This window comes from Apus apus, unplaced genomic scaffold (genome assembly GCF_020740795.1).
Source record: "Apus apus isolate bApuApu2 unplaced genomic scaffold, bApuApu2.pri.cur manual_scaffold_44_ctg1, whole genome shotgun sequence".
Classification (NCBI taxonomy): Eukaryota; Metazoa; Chordata; class Aves; order Apodiformes; family Apodidae; genus Apus; species Apus apus.
In genome coordinates this window covers 39,319-58,152 of record NW_026248853.1, presented here as the reverse complement: position 1 = coordinate 58,152, position 18,834 = coordinate 39,319, and the positions used below count along the sequence as shown (strand labels likewise).

Genomic DNA, 18,834 nt, shown 5'->3' with positions numbered 1-18,834 from the left:
CATAGAGACTATAGAGACAGTGTATGCAAGCAGCTCTGACTTGAAGGAGGAACCACTGGAGGAAGCTGAATACACTTGGTACATCGACGGGAGCAGTTTTGTAAAAGATGAGTCCACATGGCAGGATATGCTGTAACCACCACGGATCGAGTGGTGGAAGCAAAGTCCCTCCCTAAGGATACATCTGCACAGCGAGCTGAAATAATTGCTCGAGTGAGAGCACTGGAGCTTGCTGAAGATCTAAGAGTGAATATCTGGACAGATTCAAGATATGGCTTTGGTGTAGTTCACGCTCACGGAGCTATTTGGAAGGAATAAGGAATTTTGACGACCCTAGGATGCTGACATGATTCTGAGACTTTTGGAGACTGTACAATTGCCTTCAGCCGTTGCTACTATGCACTGCAAAGGACACCAGAAAGGTAACACTGCCCAGGAGGTGGGAAATAAATTGGCAGACTTTGAAAAAAAAAAAGGGCGGCGGAACAAGGTGAGGTATTAACTCTGATTTCTTGAGAAAACTTTGACACTACCTGATTCAGTTAATTATGATGAAAGGGATCTTAAATTAATCAAAGATGTGGAAGCAGAGATTGAATCAACAAGTTGGGCAAAATTGAGAGATAACAGAATAGTGGTTCCTTTCAGGGTGTTATGGAAACTGGTAAAACAGAGCATGACAAGACACACTGGGAAACTGGAGCTTTGTACAATTCTCTCAAAAAAAAATAGTAGCCAGGAATCAGTTTCAAACTCTGAAGAGTATGGTTGATAGATGTGAAATCTGTTTAAAAAAAAAATAAAATCCAAAGGTGGAGAATCGAATACAATTTGGAAGTATTGATAAAGGGAATGTTCCAGGCCAAAACTGGCAGATTTTTCAGAATTCCCTAGAAAGGGCAGGGATATTCAGGCCATTTCAGGATGGCCTGAAGCCTTCCCCTGGAGAATCAACAAGGCCCGAGAAGTTACAAAAATTTTATTGAAAGAAATTATTCCTAGGGTTGGAGTGCCAGAGGTGATCTCCTCTGATAGGGCAACACACATTGTGTCACAAGTGGTTCAGCAAGTTAGTAAATGCTTAGAAATTAATTGGAAATTGTACACAGCTTACCACCTGCAAACAAGTGGGCAAGTGGAAAAGGCTAATCATTTGATAAATACATTTAGGGTGGGATCAAGCCCTCCCTATTGAACTAACAATCAGTAGTTTAAGAATATGGAATGACTACCCTGTTTGTAGGGTGTCTCAGGAATACAACCCATTTAACCTGGCACGGACAAACACACTTATTTTTGCATATACAGAGGAGCAGGTGGCAATGTTTTGGCACTATGAAAGCTTGAACTTAAGTCATGCAAGCTTATCTTGGGGGAAATTAAATGAGATATTGAACCAGTCTCAAGAACTTCGAGAGCATTTAAGGAAGCAGAATAAAACCTTGGCTGAGTCTATCATTAAAACAGTAATAGCCAAAGACAAACTTAGTGGTCTGCCTAGTCAAATTGAATCTGAAACTGCCCATCATAGGTGGGATATCTTCTCAGCATAACCATTCTCTGCAGAAAGAAACTGGGATGTTTTAATTCACCCACTTTTGATACTATTGGTGTTTGTGATTATACTGACGGTCATTAATTGCCTTTTATGGTATAGGCTAAAGAAACTGACTTTAAGAATTTGGGCCTTGCCTAAAGTAATGAAATATAATGATCTAGAATCTTTGTAAAGGAATTTACAAAGTTTAAAGAAAAGGGGGGATTGATACATCATAGAATATTTGTTAGTAAATTCAATAGAAATATAGCCTCATAAAAGTTTACTAAAATAATGAATTTGCTATACTAAGGGTTGCTTTTAAAACAAGGTGCTTTGTGAAACTATCAGTCAACTATGCCAAGCATCCTGTAGGTTGTGATAACATCAAGTCTTCTAAGACCCTGGCAGCCTACAGACACACTGATGTGGATTCTGACCCACCTGGGCAATCGACCAGCAGGAGACTGGAGACAGGACCAGGACAGAGACAGGACAAAGACGACAAAGGACTAGAATCAACAAAGACCCCCACAGGAGACCCTCGAGCAGGCATAATTACAAAGACAGCCAATTCCTGGAAATAAAATGACTATGTAAAAGAATTCTGGGGACTCATTGACATGGAACTGAATATGCATGGTTTCGGTGTATATTAGTCAGGGTGTTTCACTGACTCCTTGGAGCACTCATGGTGGAGGATCCCCAGTGCTGCCCAGCACTGCAATAAGGAATGCCTGCTCAATAACAGCCTGGTTGTTGTTATTGGGTCTTGATCTGGGAATCCTTACCCAGCCGCACCAGCCTCCCACTGCGATGAGGAGTGTTAGAAAGCAGGGGGTTTGGAAGCTCTGAATTCTTGTTTCAGCATCACCAACTATGATGTCACCAACTATGATGTCACCAACTATGACGTCACCCATTAGGACGTCACCAACGATGACGTCACCCACTATGATGTCATCCAGCACCGGGTGACACTGCCCGTGGGGCACTAGCTGGGACCCACAGCCCCTTCCAGCCACTCCAACCTGTCCTGTTTGCCCGTGGCAGCCTTCAGGATTTCCCTGCCTGTGATCTCTGGCTGGTGCAGGTTCAAGCTCGCCTTGCAGACCTGGAAGGAGAGCACAGGAACGATGGCAAAGGCAGCCTGGCTCCCACCACCAGATGCCTGCTGGGGACCTGCCAGCAGTGGCTGCTGGGGCAGGGATGCAGGAGATGATGGGGCTGCAGCTCTGCAGAGCAGCAGCTGACTCCACGCAGAGGGAGGCTCCATCACCCTGCCCTGCCCCCACCCGTGTCCTCCTTGGCACCCACCTGCTTGGATCTGACATGGAGCTGCACAGACTGCACCAGGGAGAAATGCCACTTCTCACCCTGCTGCTGAAGCTGCCTCTCCTCCAGGATGTCCTGCTGCTGGAGCAGGGTGGCTCTGCTGGGCTGCTCCAGGCTCTGCTCTCTGCAGGCCCCACGGCTCCTCTGCTGCACCTCCAGTTGCACCAGCTGGACAGGCAGATGTTCCCCAGCAGCTCCAGGACCCACCCGCTGCTCTGGGATGCTGGGCTGGCCCATGGTGCATGTCAACTGGTGCTCTGCCCCTGCTCCCCGGCCTCCTGGCCCTGCCTCCCTGCCCAGGGCAGCTGGCACGGGGGCCCTGTGGGCAGCTCTTGTGGCCCGAGGAGCACGGGGGGCAGCGGGCAGGGGCCGAGCCCCAGGGGCCCATCCACCCTCGGCTACCCTGGCCGAGCTGCCCGCCCGGTCCCGCGGTGCCACCGGCTGCTGGACGGGTCCCCAGCGCCCGCTGACAACCCTGCCAATGGCCTCCTGGGCTGGGGCCCAGGCTGTGTCCTGCCCGGCTGGGGCAGAGGCTGCAGGGCTGGACAGGACAGGTCTCCAGCTCTGGGCCCTGGGGCGTCTGCCCCGCTCAGCCCAGATGCCCCCAGCAGACGGGACGGGCTGTCGGTCGCTGCTGGACGTGCCCCTGGCAGGGGGTGCAGGGGGCAGAGGGGGCAGCCTGGGGCAGGTGGGGGCAGCTCTGGGGCGCCCAGCTGCAGGTGCCTGCCCAGGGGCTGCTGCCTTGCTGAGGAGCAGTGGCAGGGATGGCTGATGGGCCATCCCCTCCTGCAGGGCCAGCCTGCCCGGCTGCAAGAGGAGCCGAGGAGAGAGGCCGTGGGAGCGGGACCTCTGTGCCCGCAGCCCCCGTGTCCCCGCTGGGACGGCTCCTGTGCCCGGGCTCCCCTCTCCTCCTGCCCTGCTCCTCTTCTGCCGCCTCTGCTGCAGGCCTGGCAGCTCTTTGCTGAGCTGAGAACAGGGCCTGCTCCTTCTCCATGGACATCTTGGCTGTCCTCTGCTGGAGACGTGCCACGGGTGTCCAGGGGAGCTGCTGCCTCCTGAGGGAGATGCTCTCCTGGCAGTGGGCACCCCACGGCTTGGCTTCCTTACATACCCCCTGGTCCCCATGCAGACCCATCACAGCGGTGTCCGGGCAACAGGCCCTGCATCACAGAGGCCTGGGGGTGGCTGTGGAGACGCCCACCCCTCACCTGCTGGGACCAGCTGGACCCACCTGCACGGCCCTCAGGTTCCCCAGCAGCAGGGAAGGCGCCCGGCGCGGCCAGGAGCTGCTCCCCTTCCTGCACACAGCGACCTCCTGCCCTTGGGGCGGGAAACCCGCACCTGGAAAAGGGCTCCACAGGAGCAGCTCCTCCTCCTCCCAGCAAGCAGCTCCTCCTCCTCCCAGCAAGCAGGAATCCAGCCGAGTTAGAGACTTCAGGGCTAAACTGGCCAAACCCAGATGGTGCTGAAGAGTAGAACCTGTTCCTGCTGGTCACAAGGGCTGTGCTGAACTGGGCTGTGTCTCCCGCAGAGCCCAAGCAGCAGGATTCACTGGTACATCAGCCAGCCTGTCAGCATGAGGAACAACAGGACCCAGCTCAGCACAGACCACGAGCCTTCCTCCCAGAGACCCCTGCCCACGGCCCGAGAGGCAGTGCACATGGGGGGGGTGTAGCTTGATGTTAATGACTGCGGGGAAATGATTTAAATATCACCATGAATTCAGGGAATCACTCTGTATAATCCCGCCCCCCTCTCAGACAAGAAACACACGTGTATGTTTAAGTGCACAAACGCGTGTTGCCCTTCCCTGCCGGGCTGTGTCTGCAGGACTGATCCCCAGCCCAAGCAAGAACCCGCTTTAGAGCTGCTCAGGGCTTCGCCGCCATTGGGCGGGAGGGCTGTCAGTCTGTGCCCTGAGGAGCTGCGGGCTGTGATTGGCCGCCAGGGGTCCGGCTCCCGCCCTCCCTGAGGCGCCGCTGCCTGTGATTGGCTGCCCGGGGCTGCCCTGGGCAGGCGGCAGGAGGAGGCGGGAGCGGCAGGAGTCACCACCAGCTCCTCTCCGGGCTGAGACGCCCCAGGTCTCTCCGCCTTTCCTGGAGAAGAAGCTCCGTCAGCTCCTGGCGCCTCCTGACTGACCCCCCTGCCCTTCGAGCTCCTGTCCGGGAGCGGGAGAGGCCTGGGGGGTGTCCTTGGTGCGGGCAGGAGGGTTTGGGGGGCACGGGTCTGGGCTGGGAGGCAGTGGGAGAGCCTGGAGGGCAGGCCTGGGCTGCACTGGAGGGTCTGCACGGGCTGGGTTCCAACCCTCCCTCTCTCTCTGCTCTGCAGAAGGTCCCTGAGCTGCGGCTGCTCCAGGAGCTCTGCTGCAGCCAGGAGGGCTCTGCTGGAGGCCTGCACAGCAGCAGCAGGTGGGAGATGGCACCAGGGCCTGGGGAAGGAGACCTGGGTCCCCCTGCCCCTGGGCTGGTCCTGCCCTCAGCAGCTGGACATGCTGTGAACAGGCCTGTGCCTGGAGAGCTGGGAGGTGGGTGGGCACCAGGAAGCTCCACAGACGGGGGGTCCATCCGGTCCCCCCGCTCGTCGCTGGCCTGCAAGGAGCCCTCCCATGGCTGATGGGCCATGGCTGGGGGAGAAGACATGTCCCAGCTGGGAAGCAATGGGCAGGCAGGGAGTTCTCTCCTCCAGGAGCTTTGCTTTCTCTGAAAAGCCAGGTCCCAGGTTTTGCCTGGTGGGAGCCCCTCGAGAGCCCCAAGGGCTGGGGAAGAGGGAGAAGGTGATTTGCTTGTGCTCAGCCTCTTCTCTCAGGCAGACCAGCTGTGCGTGGCGTCGAGAGGGCACCGCAGGAAGATGAGGGCGCCGTCCTGCCTGTCCAGCCTGGAATATCTCCTGTGCCTGAGAGAGAAGAAGGGAGTCGTTCTGTCCTGCAAGGGGTGAGAAAACATGTCAAAGCACCTGCAGCGACTGGGGTGGGAGATGAGGGAGGATGTCCCAAGGTGAGGTGGAAGCTCTGGATGCAGGACCTGGGCTGTGCTCCCCAGAGCAGGTAGTTGGGCAGAAGGGGGTGCAGGTCAGGCCCTGCAGGGCAGCGTTGATGGAGCAGGTTCTGCCCACGTTCTGGAGTCCTGCTCCAAGCCCTGGGCTTTGCTGCCAGCCCGTGCTCCCTGCTGGAGCTGTTCCCTTGGCAGCGGCCCCCGGGGCTGCTCCGCAGGGGCACAGGCAGGTCTGGGGGTTATCAGTTATCCATGAGCTGTTTTCTATGATCAGTTAGCAGTTATCTGTTCCCAGTTATCTGTTCCCAGGTATGTGTTACCTGGGAGAGCTGAGGGGATACTGGGAGGGCACTGGGGACCTGGGGGGATACTGGGAGGGCACTGGAGATGACTGGGAGGGGCAGTGGGGTAATGGGGGTACAGGGCAGTGGGGGAACTGGGAGCACCAGGGGCAGAGGGGTGACTGGTGGGCACTGGGAGGATACTGTGAGGTTCTGGGAGGACAGGGGAGATACTATGAGGGCACTGGGAAACACTGGGAGGGCATGGGGGGACAGGAGAACTGGGGAACTGGGAGCACTGGGGGGGATACTGGGAGGGGATGGGGAGATTGGGGGTACAGAGGGACTGGGGGGACTGGGAACACTGTTGTGACTGGAGGATGCTGGGGAGGCACTGGGAGATAATGGGTGAACTGGGAGGGACTAAGAGACCGGGAGACACTGGGGGCTACTGGGAGTTACTGGCCCCTTCCTCATGTGACCGTCGTAGCCCCTCCCCCTCCGGTGGCCACGCCCACATGGTCCTTCACCCGATTGGAGGAGGCCAGAGGGGGCGGGGCTTGTTCTGAGCCACTGGGAGAGGAATGAGTCTGATTGGCTGATTGCTGCCTTAGCCCCGCCTACAGACTCACTGGGTGTCACTGGGTGACACTGGGTGTCACTGGGTGCCACCAGGCCCCACTGGGTGTCACTGGGTGTCACTGGGTGCCACCTGGTGCCACCAGGCCGGCCGTGGGGCTCGGCCACCGCCTGCCAGGCCGCCGTGGGGCAGCAGCACCACATGCAGGGATGTGTGGGGCAGAGCCCGGGCTCCTCCTGCCCCACGGATCTATGGGGCACCATCCAGCTCTGGCCCTGCTACAACATCCAGGGCTGTTCCTGTGAGTCAGCCTCCCCTATAGCGACCTATAGCTGCCCTATAGCTGCCCACAGCACCCTATAGAGTCCTATGGAACTCTAGAGCTGCCCTGTACTGCCCTATGGAGCCCTATAGCTGCCCTATAGCCACCCCACAGAACCCAATATCCACCCTATAGCTTCTCCCATAGGCTCCCTCTATAGGGGTCCGGTGGGCTGAGGCCTCCCCGTGCCCTCCCAGTGCAGGGAACTGGTCAGACTGGAGCCCCTGGAGCCTCTGCACCCCCTGTGTGGGGCCAGCCCCACATGCAGCCACCAGCGCCGCTGCCAGCCCCGCCTGCCCCTCCCTGTGCATGGGGGCCAGGGAGGCTGGGGGGCTATAGGGTCAGTGGGGGATCTGTGGGGTCCGTGGGGGGCTATTTAGCTGCGGGACTGTAGGATCAGTGGGGAGGTTATGGGGATCAATGGGGGGCTATGGCATCAATGGGGATCAATGGGAATCAATAGGGGTCAATGAGATCAATGGGGGTCCGTGGGATCAATGGGAATCAATGGGGGTCAATGGGATTAATGGGGATCAGTGGGGTCAGTGGAATCAGTGGGGAGGTTATGGGATCAATGAGCAGCTGTAGCATCAATGGGAATCAATGGGGGTCAGTGACATCAATGGGGATTAATGGGATCAATGAGGAGGTTATGGGGATCAATGAGGGGCTATAGTGTCAATGGGAATCAATGGGGGTCAATCAGATCAGTGGGGGCCATGGGGATTAATGGGGTCACTGGGAATCAACGGGAATCCATGTGGGTCAGTGACATCAATGGGGGTTAAAGGGATCAATGGGTGTCAGTGGGATCAAGGGGGAGGTTATGGAGATCAATGGGATCAATGGGGAGGTTATGGGATCAATGGGGGGCTGTGGCATCAATGGGAATCAATGGGGGTCAATGGGATCAATGGGCAACAATGGGGATCAATGGGCAACAATGGGGGTCAATGGCATCAATGAGATCAATGGGGGTCAATGGGAGTAATTGAGGACATATGGGTCAGGGGACCAGGGTGGATCTGTGGGGCTGGGGGGCCCTGGGAGGGTCTATGGGGCTGAGCTTTGTGCCCTCCCAGGCTGACGGTGACCCCAGTGGGTTCCGCCTCCCCCACCAATGTCACCTCCTGGGGGTCCCCCCAGACCTGCTGCCCCCCCTGGGGAGGGGCAGGAGCTGGAGGAGACCTGGCCCTGCCTCCATGTCACCCCCTGCCCTGAACCCCAAGGGTCAGCCGGACGCCTGGGTCCCCCTTGGGGGCGGGAGGGGTCCCCTGTGGAGGGGTGGGGGGGGCTCATGGGTGCCTTTTTTGGGGGGAGGCGTCCCCTGGGCAGGGTGAGGTGGGTCCTGATCAGGAGGGGCTTCCCGGCCACCCGGGCATGCAGGACTGGGAGACTCTGGTGCCCCCAGGGCTGCAGTCAAGAACGCTGCCTGCTAAAGCTGAAGGACACGGGGCACGGGGTTCTGCTGGGACCAGATCCCAGGACAGTTCTGGGACAGGAGCACAGACGTGGCTTCTGCAGGTATTTGGAGGTCACTGGTGCCTGAGCAGCTGCTGGGACAGGAGTGAGAACCTGTCTGGTGTGGGTCCTGGCGAGGTCACTTGTGACCGAGGTGCTGACGGGCAGGATGAGGCCAAGGGGCTGTGAAAGGGCCTGTGACGTCACGGCTGCCCCGGCTTCTGATAGGCCAGGAGGAGGCACATGGTGGTGTGGGAACTTGTGACGTCATCACTGTCACTGTCCCCCTGAGCTGGCAGGGTGGCAGCCCCAGGCTGTGAGGTCACTGTCCCTGTCCCCCAGGAGCTGGCAGGGTGGCAGCCCCAGGCTGTGAGGTCACATCTCCAGTGCCACCCGTGGCCGTGGGGCTCGCTGCCCAGCAGCCATGTCCATCTGAGGGCCGTGGTGGGGCCGGAGCTGCCCGGCCCGTGTCTGGAGGCCACAAGAGCAGCCCCTGCAGCCCTGCTGGAGCAGTCAGGGGATGGTTTGGGGGCACCCAGGGAGCTGCCCGTGCTCGGCTCCAGGAGGAAACCACAGATTTCCGGCCCCGGCGCTGCGGGGGGAAAGCACGTGGGCTGTGGGTTGTGCACCTGCAGGCTCCAGCTCTCGCTGTGCCCGCGGGGAATAACGGCCCTGGGCTGCCAGGAGAGGCAGGGACACCTCTGAGCCTCTGGCTCTGCTGCCAGGCCAGGGCCGTGTCCCAGCTCTGGCTCCTGCAGGGACCCAGCGTGGGGCTGTGGGGAGGGCCGGGCCAGCCAGCACTCCTGGATGGAGCTCTTGCCCTGCCAGGGCCCTTTCCCAGCTGCTGCTCCAGCACAGCAGGGGCTGGAGCAGGGGCAGGGGCTGTTCCCTCCCCATCCTGACCCCGAGCCCGCTGCAGCCCCAGCCCCACAGTGCCCATGGCTGGGGGGCAGCTGGACACGCACAGCTTTGCTCCTTGGCTGAGCCCAGGGCAGGAGATGCTCAGGGCTCCCAGTGCCCAGAGAAGGGCTGGAGGGCTGACAGACCCACTGCCCTGCACAGCCAGCTCGTCCCGTGACGATCCCCCACTGCAGCCACCACGGCCCCCGCAGCGGGACGTCCGTGTCCCTCAGATATGGTCATGAAGGAGGCTGGAGAAGTTGATTGGAGGGCTGGGCTGTGCCGGAGGGGAGATGGCTCCCCATCAAGACATCTCATAAGGTGCTGCTGCTTTGATTGGCTCCTGCTGCAGCTGCTTGGCATCTGCAGAGATATCTCCCCTCCCTTCGCCCTCGTCCCCTGAGTCCCCAGGAGCCGTGGCAGGGAGTGGGACACAGCAGGGCCGTGCCAGCAGGGCAGGAGGCTCTGGATGGGGATGGAGGGACTCCTGTCTCCTCAGGTGCTGTGGCTGCTCCTCTGGCTGCAGCTCTGCAGGGGTAAGTGCTGCCTCCTTTCTCCCACAGCCCAGGGCCCGTGGGTAGCAGCGGGGCCATGGGGATCCCTTTGGGAATGGGGTGTCTTTCCTGGCAACACTGAGACAAGGGTCAGAAGGTGCTCAGATCCATGGAACTTTCCCTGTGGCCATCTGGCTGGGAGAGAGGATCTCCATTTCCAGGGCTCCAGCATTTAGGGCACCCAGTGCCTGGCTGGATTTATGGACCTGCCCTTCTGTGGGACCCTCTGGGGATCCTCTGTACCTGGTGTTGTGCCTCTGGAGCTGAGGGTGGCCCAGCTGGGGACAGTGGTACTCAGTGATCCCCAGGGGACAGCCCACCTCTGGGCTGGCCTGGAAGGATGTGTGCTGGTTCCTGCCCTCCTGTTCTGGAGGAGCATGACCCCAGGAGGGCTGTTTGTGCCCCACACAGCCCAGGGTGTCTGGGTGCACAGACAGGAGAGCAACCTCCTTCCTGGGAGCCCCGAGGGGAAAAGGCTCCCAGCCTGGTGGCTGTGACTGGGCCTGGGCAGGGCTGAGCCTTAGCCCTGCAGTCTGGGGCTCAGTGCTCTCCTGACCAGCCCCACGTTGGTGTCTGAAGGGGCTGCAGAGCTGAGGCTGGAGGACGGCGGCGGGCGCTGTGCTGGGAGAGTGGAGGTGAAACTCCAGGGGCAGTGGGGGACCGTGTGTGATGACTTCTGGGACATTAGAGATGCTGCAGTGGTCTGTAAGCAGCTGGGATGTGGGTCTGCTGTTGGAGCTCATCAATACGGACACTTTGGGGCAGGATCTGGCCCCATCTGGATGGATAATGTTCAGTGTGTGGGCACCGAGTCTGCCCTGTCTGACTGTGCACACCGAGGATGGGGTCAACAGGACTGTGGTCATGCTGAGGATGCTGGAGTGACGTGTTCAGGTAAGGAGCAGCCTGTTCCCCACCTCTGGGACTGGGACAGGGCCTGCCCGTGCCCTGGCAGCTGGGGTCAGCCCAGGGCTGCTCCTCTGCCTGCTCTCCTGCTGCTGCCTGGCACTGCCCAGCACCTGCCCACCAGGCATCGTGCCCTGGCCCTGGCTGAGGGCCCCTCCTTGGGCAGGGGCTGGAGCTGGGGCAGGGACAACCTCCCCAAGCCTTTGCCCTGGGACATGGCCCGTCCAACAGCAGTGCCCAATGGCCCCAGGCCCCCAGCGAGGGGTTAAAACTGGAAGAGGGGAGATTTAGGTTGGACATCAGGAGGAAGTTCTTCAGTGTGAGGGTGGGGAGGCACTGGCACCGGGTGCCCAGGGAGGTTGTGGCTGGAGGTGTTGAAGGGCAGGTTGGATGGGGCTTGGAGCCCCTGGTCTGGTGGGAGGTGTCCCTGCCCATGCAGGGGGCTGGATCTAGATGGTCTCTAAGGTCCCTTCCAGCCCAGATCATCCCATGACACCGATTTCTGGCGGTCCCAAGGGGTTCCTCAGGCAGGCCCTGAGCCCCGTGGGCAGAGCAGGCTGCAGCAGCCAGCAGTGCCTGGGCCCCTCTCCTGGGGCCAACGTGCTCTGGGTGCTGCAGGGCCTGGGGCCAGTGCCAGGCAGCCCTGGGGCCCCGGGTGGCAGCAGCAGTTTCCCTGGTGCCTGCAGCTGGGGCTGGGAGAGAAGCAAGGCCAGGGCTGCTGTGCTGGTGCCTGGGAAGGGGGTGTTTGTGCCATCAGCACCCGCGGGGAGCTGCGGGGGTGCTTGTGGGGCTGTTGGCCTGCAGCGCTTTGGAGATGAGGTGGGACGTGGCCGTGTCACTGCCACAGGGCTCTGGGAACTCGCAGGGGTCTCTGGTCTCCCCAGGGTTTGTCCAGCTGGTCGGAGGGGACAGCCCCTGCTCAGGACGTGTGGAGATCCGTGTCGGGAACCAGTGGAGCAGTGTCTGTGACTCAGCCTTTGGTCCCAAAGCTGCTGCCGTGGTCTGCAGGGAGCTGCAGTGTGGTGCAGCTCTGTCCCTGCCCGGGGCAGCTGCCTTCGGAGAAGCTGTGGGTGCCATGTGGGACACAGAGCTGCAGTGTGTGGGGAACGAATCCCATCTCGCCTCCTGCCCCAGGGGATCCCCCAGGGACCAGCCCTGCAGCCACAGGAACGCCGCTGGTGTCACCTGTACCCGTAAGGACTGATGTTGGGGTGTCAGACACAAAGGGGGGGCTGGGGGCAGGGGAGCAGGGCAGGGACAGTGGCAGGCCAGGGCTGGGGACAGGAGGGGGACGTGGCTGTCTGCAGCCCTGCAGCCAGGCAGGAGGAGGAGAAAGGCAGGGCCTCCTCCAGGTGGCCTCTCCTGCAGCTGCCGAGGGAGCCAGCACACAGATCCACCCTCTCTCACCCTCTCTCTGTCCCAGAGCACACAGGGTTCAGGCTGGTGAACGGCAGCACAGCGTGTGAGGGGAGGGTGGAGGTCCAGGTGCTGGGGACCTGGGGCACCCTCTGCGCCTCCCGCTGGGATCTCCAGGATGCTCACGTTCTCTGTCGTCACCTCAACTGTGGCTTTGCTGAGGCCCTTCCTGGAGGAGGGCACTTTGGGAGAGGAGCTGGCCCTGTCTGGAGAGACTCGTTCCACTGTGACGGGACTGAAGCCCAGCTGGGCCAGTGCCCAGTGACTGCCCTGGGGGCCTCGCCGTGCTCCCACGAGGACGATGCCGCCGTCATTTGCTCGGGTGAGTGCTGGGCAGAAAACGGATTCGCTCCGTTCTCCTCTTGCCTGCCAGCTGGCAACCCAGAGCAGGGGACCCCGTGGCAGTGCCAGGCGTCACCAGGGGGGAGCTGCAGGGATTGCCCTGCTCGGCCTGACTGCCCTGGTGTGGGAGAGGAGAGGACCAAGGAGGGGCAGGGATCTGTGGCACCCGGGGGGGCAGCTGAGACCCCGAGGCCCCCACCAGAGCCAGGCTCCTTTGCTTTCCCAGTGGGGATGAGCCTGGCACAGGGCTGTGGGGCTGCTCTCTGTCCCTCTGGCTGCAGACAGCCCTGTCCCAGCCCCCCAGGGGTGCCCTCAGGGCCTGATTTCACCCCACAGGGGCTGCCTGGGGGGCCCAGCAGGAGCAGCAGAGCAGGGGGCTGCATTGCAGAGAGGGACTGGGCTTTGCCCTGGCTTCTGATCAGCACAAGCCCCAAAGTTGTCCTGTTTGCTGGGACAGGCCCCTGTAGCTCTGCTCCCTGCCGGGGAGGCCAGCTCCCAGTCCCCCATCCCCAGGGATGCAGGGGGCAGACGTGTGGGCAGTTCCTGCTGTCTCAGCAGGGCCAGGACCAGTGCCAAGGCTGGGCAAGGCCTGTCCTGGCACAGTCCCCAGGCCCCTGCTGCCTCCTGCGGGAGCTGCCCCCACTGCCTGGGCAGGGACGTGCTCGGTGGCTCTGCCCTGCCACGAGCAACGCTGGCGTCTGGCTGGGAAGGCTCCGGGCCTGGGGAAACAGCCCCAGGGAGCCTTGGCCCCACAGCTGCCTGCAGAGAGCAGGTCTAGGAGAACTCTCCACCGCCAGCTGGCCAGAGGACATTTTGCTGCCAACAACTTGCTGCTGAGACAGCTCTCCACTGGACAACTCGCCACCGGGACAACTTGCTGCTGGGATCTCTATGGCAGGAAAGCCCTGCATGAGGACAACTCTGTGCAGATTGGAGATGACAGAGGGCTGTGCCCCTGGTCCGCATGGAGGGCTGTCCCAGGGTGGAGATGTTCCCATGGAGGGCTGTCCCAGTGCGGAGATGTCCCCATGGAGGGGTGTCCCAGAGCAGAGATGTCCCAGTGGCGAGCTGTCCAGTGGACACTTGTCCCAGCAGAGAGTTGGCTTCAGTGGCAAGTAGCGGCCCCTGAGGTGGTGGCAGAGAGTTGTCCTGTCCCGTGCCCAGGGCCACCAAGGGCTGGGCCATGGCTGCTCTCCCCAGGCCCAGCTGAGCCCCTGTCCCTGCGGCTGGTGGGCGGAGGGAGCCGCTGCGACGGGCGAGTGGAGATCTTCCAGCGCGGGACGTGGGGCAGAGTCCTGGAGGAGCAGTGGGACATGCAGGAGGCCCGCGTGGTGTGCCGGCAGCTGGGGGTGTGGGGAGGCAGAAGAAGCCTACAGCCCCCCGAAGGCTGAGAGAGGGACGGGTCCCGTGGGGCTGCGAGGGGTCCGGTGCACGGGGCACGAGGCCGCCCTGGCCCTCTGCAACACCTCCCTGCCCGAGAGCGCCCTGGGGGCAGGGATTGCAGAGGACGTGGGGGTGGTTTGTTGGGGTGAGTGTCAGGGCAGGAGCCCCGGGCTCTGGGCTGGCTGGGCCCCAGCCCCTGATGGCAGCCGGGGCTTCTCCCCGCTGCAGGGAGCCGGCAGGTGCGGCTGGTGAACGGCTCTGGGCGCTGCGCCGGGAGAGTGGAGATCTACTCCCAGGGCAGCTGGGGAACTGTCTGCGATGACGGCTGGGACCTGCCTGACGCGGCCGTCGTTTGCCACCAGCTGGGCTGCGGGGAGGCCCTGGAGGCCCGTGGCTCTGCCTGGTTTGGGGCAGGCTCTGGGCAGGTCTGGCTGGACGGCGTGAACTGCTCCGGGGCTGAAGCTGCTCTCTGGGCCTGCCCGGCGGGGCCCTGGGGGGAGCACGACTGCGGGCACAAGGAGGACGCAGGAGTCGTCTGCTCAGGTCTGTGCCAGGGGCTGTGGGGGAGCCCAGTGCCCGGGGAGGCTGGGACAAGGGCTGAGGCTGTTCCTGGCTGCCTCGCAGCCCCTGAGAAAGCCCAGCCTGGGGACACTCGTGCACAGCTGCCCTCAGTCCCAGCCGGGGTCCCTATGCAGCTCAGCTGTCCCCAGGGCTTCCCGGGAAGGGCAGGGCTGGCTGTCCATCAGGGCCTGTTCTCTGCCCCTGGGGCCACGGGGGGACTTGCTGGCCCTGCCTTCTCCTGGCCGAGGGCCTTGGGGGTGCAGGGACAGCCCAGCTCCCACAGCCCTGACCAGCCTGTTCTCCCCTTGGGCCTTTCCTCCCAGAGTTCCTGTCCCTCAGGCTGGAGAACAGCACCAACTGCTCCGGGCGCCTGCAGGTTTTCTACAACGGGACGTGGGGGAACGTTTGCTCCAACTCCATGACTGCCAGGACGGTGTCCCTGGCGTGCAAGGAGCTGGGCTGCGGGGACGGAGGGACCCTGGAGACAGGCCAGCCCTATGGCAGACTGTCTGGGCCCAGCTGGCTGGATCATGTGGAGTGTGGGGACACACACAGCTCCTTCTGGCAGTGTCCCTCTGACCCCTGGAACCCGCAGTCGTGTGATGACCTGCGAGATGAGACCCACATCACCTGTGAAGGTAACTCGGAGCTACCCAGGCACCAGCATCCCTTCCAGCTCCTGCTCCCTGGTCAGAAGCAGACACAGGGCCTGCAGGGGCTTTTCCTTTCCGTGCCAGCCCCTGATCCTGCTGGTGGCACAGAGGGGGCTTCAGCTCTCAGAGCCCCCCACGCTCACCAGCATTGCCAGCCGGGCTCCCAGCAGTGCCCGCTGGAGGCAGAGGTGTCTCCAGGCCATGTCTCAGATGAGACCAGCCAGGGCTCCAAGGACCGGCCTCTCCATGGACACTCTCCTGCTGCTCTGTGCCCCGAGGTCCCTTGGGGCTGAGCAGTCAGGATCACCCACACTTGGTCCCTTGGGGCTGAACAGCAGGGTCCTCCCTGGGACCTGCACGCCCACCCCCTCAGCCCAGCTCTTCCTCTGCTCCTCTGCAGCTGCACCCAGCACGGCAGCACCGGCCTCCCGAGCAGGTAACTTGTCCTCTCCTCCAGCGCTGGCTCTTCTGGGGGCCAGGCTGTGACCCCCAGCTGGAGGGAAGGGACTCCTCAGCAGGGTGGCCGTGCAGATGCTGTGGGGGGCTGTGACTTCCCCAGGGTGCTGGGAGCTCCCCCGTCCCTCGCCCTTGGGGTTCCCCACCCCCTGTGTCCTGGGGCTCAGCCCCAGGGTGTCCTGGCCCCCCGCCTCTCCCAGGGCTGCTGCTGCCCCATCCATCTTCCTGCCCGTGCAGATCTCACTCCGGCCCGTCCGAGCAGCAGCGGGAGGATCTCGTTGCCCATCATCTTCTGCATCATCCTGGGAGCCCTTCTCTGCCTGCTCCTGGCCCTCCTGGCCGGGCAAGCGTGACGCGCCAGGGCTGGGCGCAGAGGTGGGTCCTTCCCACAGTCCCGGGGCAAGAGGCCTCCTGGCAAGGCCAGGGCTGCTGTGGGGTGTCAGGGGGTGGTACAGGCAGAGCTGAGGGGAGAAGGGTGGGTGATGCCTGCTGCCCCTTGTGCCACCCCTGCCTGCCTGCTGATGGGCCACCAGCAGCAGCGGGGAGAGAGCCCAGGCACAGGGATGGGGTGAGGAGAGGAAGGGCAGAGCTGGGCTGGGGAGGTGGGAGAAGGGAGACAGAGCAGGAGATGCCACTGAGAGGGCTCTGGGCAAGGCTGGAGGGGGCTGTGGGTCAGGGGAGATGGCAGGAGGAGCACGGGGCAGCAGGGCCCATCCCTCTGGTTTCTGACCTGCAGGCTGTTCCTCCATCCCAGCCTGAGCTCCCGCCAGCAGGGCAGGGGCTGTGCTCTGGATCCCCGGGGCAGAGAGGGGGCAGCTCCAGCGGGAGAGGAAAGGCAGGAGCTGCTCCAGGCTCAGCAGCAGGGAGCAGAGCAGGGGCCAGAGGGGCACAGGGGCTGCCCTTGCAGGGAAGGTGCAAGGGTGTTGCTGTCCCAGCTCATCTCCACGGGGACGTTGCCCTCCCTGAGGAAGTGGCATTGGTGGCCAGATGGCAGAGCGGGGCTGTGCTGTGGGCACAGCCCTGGGCTGGCCCAGGGGAACAGGGCTGGGGGAGCAGAGCGGGGCCCCTTCCCCTCTCAGCCCAGCCCCGGGCCACCCCTGCCTCTGTCTGCAGGCTGGGAGGGAGCTCAGGAGCCCTTCCCTGAGGCCCTGTACGAGGAGATCGCTCTCAGCCCACCCTGGGAGAAGCAGGCCAGGTCCAGCAGCTCTGGTAGGTGTGTGTCCCTCCTGATGGGCACATCTGCAGGGCTCTTTCTGCTGAGCCCCAGCCAGGGCTGAGCCCCTGCAGCCCCTTGGCACATGGTCCCTGCAGGGCTGGGGCTGTGGGCTCTGTGGGGAGAGCAGACAGGTCCTGGGCCCAGCAGAGAAGCTTCCTCCCTCCCAGCTCTGCCCACCCCGGCTGGGGACAGCCCCTCTCTGCACAGCCCTGCATCCCGGGTGACACCTGAGGGGGGAGGGAAGGGGCTGTCCTGGGCACAGCAAGGGGGAGGATGGTCCAGGGCCAGCACCAGGGAATGGGGGCCAGGAAGGGGTTGATCTCTCCTGCCTGCAGACAGGGGATGGACAGCGGTGTCAGCGAGTGTCACCATCAGGTGTGGGGAGGACATGGGGGTCTCCTGCAGCGCTGCCAGCCCCAGTGTCTGAGCCCCACGTCCCCGCGCATCCTCCTGTCCCCTTCTCTGCTCGACGTGTCTTCTCCCTCTCAGCAGCTCCCCTCTCCTTTCAGACCAGCCTGTCCTGCCTGGAGATGAGCCAGGGGATGGCTATGATGATGCCACGGAGGCTGCTGCCCCTGGGGGGGGATCCTGCCCCTGGGCAGGAGGGCTGGGAAAACCCCAGGGCTCCCGAGGAGGCAGCAGGGCCCAGGGATGCCCCCGGAGGTGAGAGGCAAAGAGAGTGGCCGGGTCCTGGGCTGCCAGCCCTGGGGCTGGATGAATTGCTGCTGGAGCCAGAGCCCAGACTGCTGGGATGGGGGAACCTGCCCCGGGAGCTTTCCTTGGGGGGAGCGGGGCTGGGAGAGGGAGCTGAGCAGCTCAGGAGTGGGCAGAGAAGAGAGGAAGGTGCTGCAGAGCCCAGGAGGGGCAGCCCGTGGGGCGCAGGGGCCATGGCTGCCTTGCTGCTTGCAGGGGCCAACCTGCACCCCCGGGGAAGTGCTGCGGCCCCTGGGGCTGAGGGAGATGCCTGGTCCCTGTCCCCAGAGAGCACGGGCTATGATGATGCTGAAGAGGTGTTTGTGGCACATCCCCCTGGGGACACGCAGGCTGTGACACCGCAGCTCAGGGCACACCAGCCCTTGAGCCCCGCGACAGGAGAGCCCGACCCTGCTGGGGGGGCAGCCGGGGGGGAGGAGAGGTCTGTGCAGCGGGGAGAGCCCTGAGCTCCCTGCTTTTACACCTTTCCTGCACCTTTCTTCTCATTAAAAGCCTTTGGGAGCTGGAGCCAGAGCTGGTGCTGTCCTGCCCAGGGCTCGGGGTGTCAGAGACGTGGCAGTGGGGCAGGGGCACCTCTCAGGGAGGCAGCCTTGGGCTCAGGCTGTGGGGCAGCAGGAGGTTCCTGGGCAACCTTCCTGCTGACAGAGGCTTTTCTATCCTGCCAAGCCAAGTTCCCAGCCAAAATGGCTCTCTGCAAGGCCCCGTGATGCACCCCAGGGGGAGCAGCCATCTCCTCAGCCCAGTGCTCCCCAGCTGCTCTTTCCCCCAGGCCCTCCCTGGGCCACGCTGCTCCCACGGTGCAGAGGCCATGAGAGCTGCTGTTTGGGCTGAGCCCTGGACTCGGGGTGAGCCCTGAGGTGGCCGTGGTGCCCTGACCAGCCCAGCCAAGCACAGCAGGGGCTCAGGTCCCACAGATCCCCCCCAGAGGGGTTAGGAGGCAGCTCTGCTCCCACTGGCCTGGCACAGGCTGCAGAGCTGCTTGCTGGGGCACACGGGCTGGCATTGCCCCTTCCCTGGCTCTGCCAGGACCCCGCTCTCCAAGGGCTGTTCCTGCTGCCTGGGGCCCTCACAGAGCCCAGCACTCCTGGCACAGCCCCAGAGCTGCCTCCTTGCTGGGCAGGGGCTGTAGGGCCCCCGGGCAGCCCTGGGAGCTGTTGCCCTCCAGCCCCCAGCCCTGCCCTCCTGCTGCCCCAGCAGGGCTGTCAGCCTGGGCTTGTGTTGGGGCAG

At 62.5% G+C, this 18,834-nt stretch overlaps 1 protein-coding gene across 1 annotated transcript in view; it reads left to right on the top strand.

Moving 5' to 3' along the window:
• The first annotated feature begins 11,680 nt into the window (after positions 1 to 11,680).
• LOC127396263 (scavenger receptor cysteine-rich type 1 protein M130-like) overlaps positions 11,681 to 18,834 on the top strand; it is a 17,035-nt gene continuing 9,881 nt past the window's right edge. Inside the window, 6 exon segments of the mRNA XM_051643883.1 lie at positions 11,681 to 12,059; positions 12,290 to 12,604; positions 13,825 to 13,970; positions 13,972 to 14,152; positions 14,236 to 14,550; positions 14,892 to 15,206. Coding sequence (XP_051499843.1) covers positions 11,681 to 12,059; positions 12,290 to 12,604; positions 13,825 to 13,970; positions 13,972 to 14,152; positions 14,236 to 14,550; positions 14,892 to 15,206 — 1,651 coding nt within the window.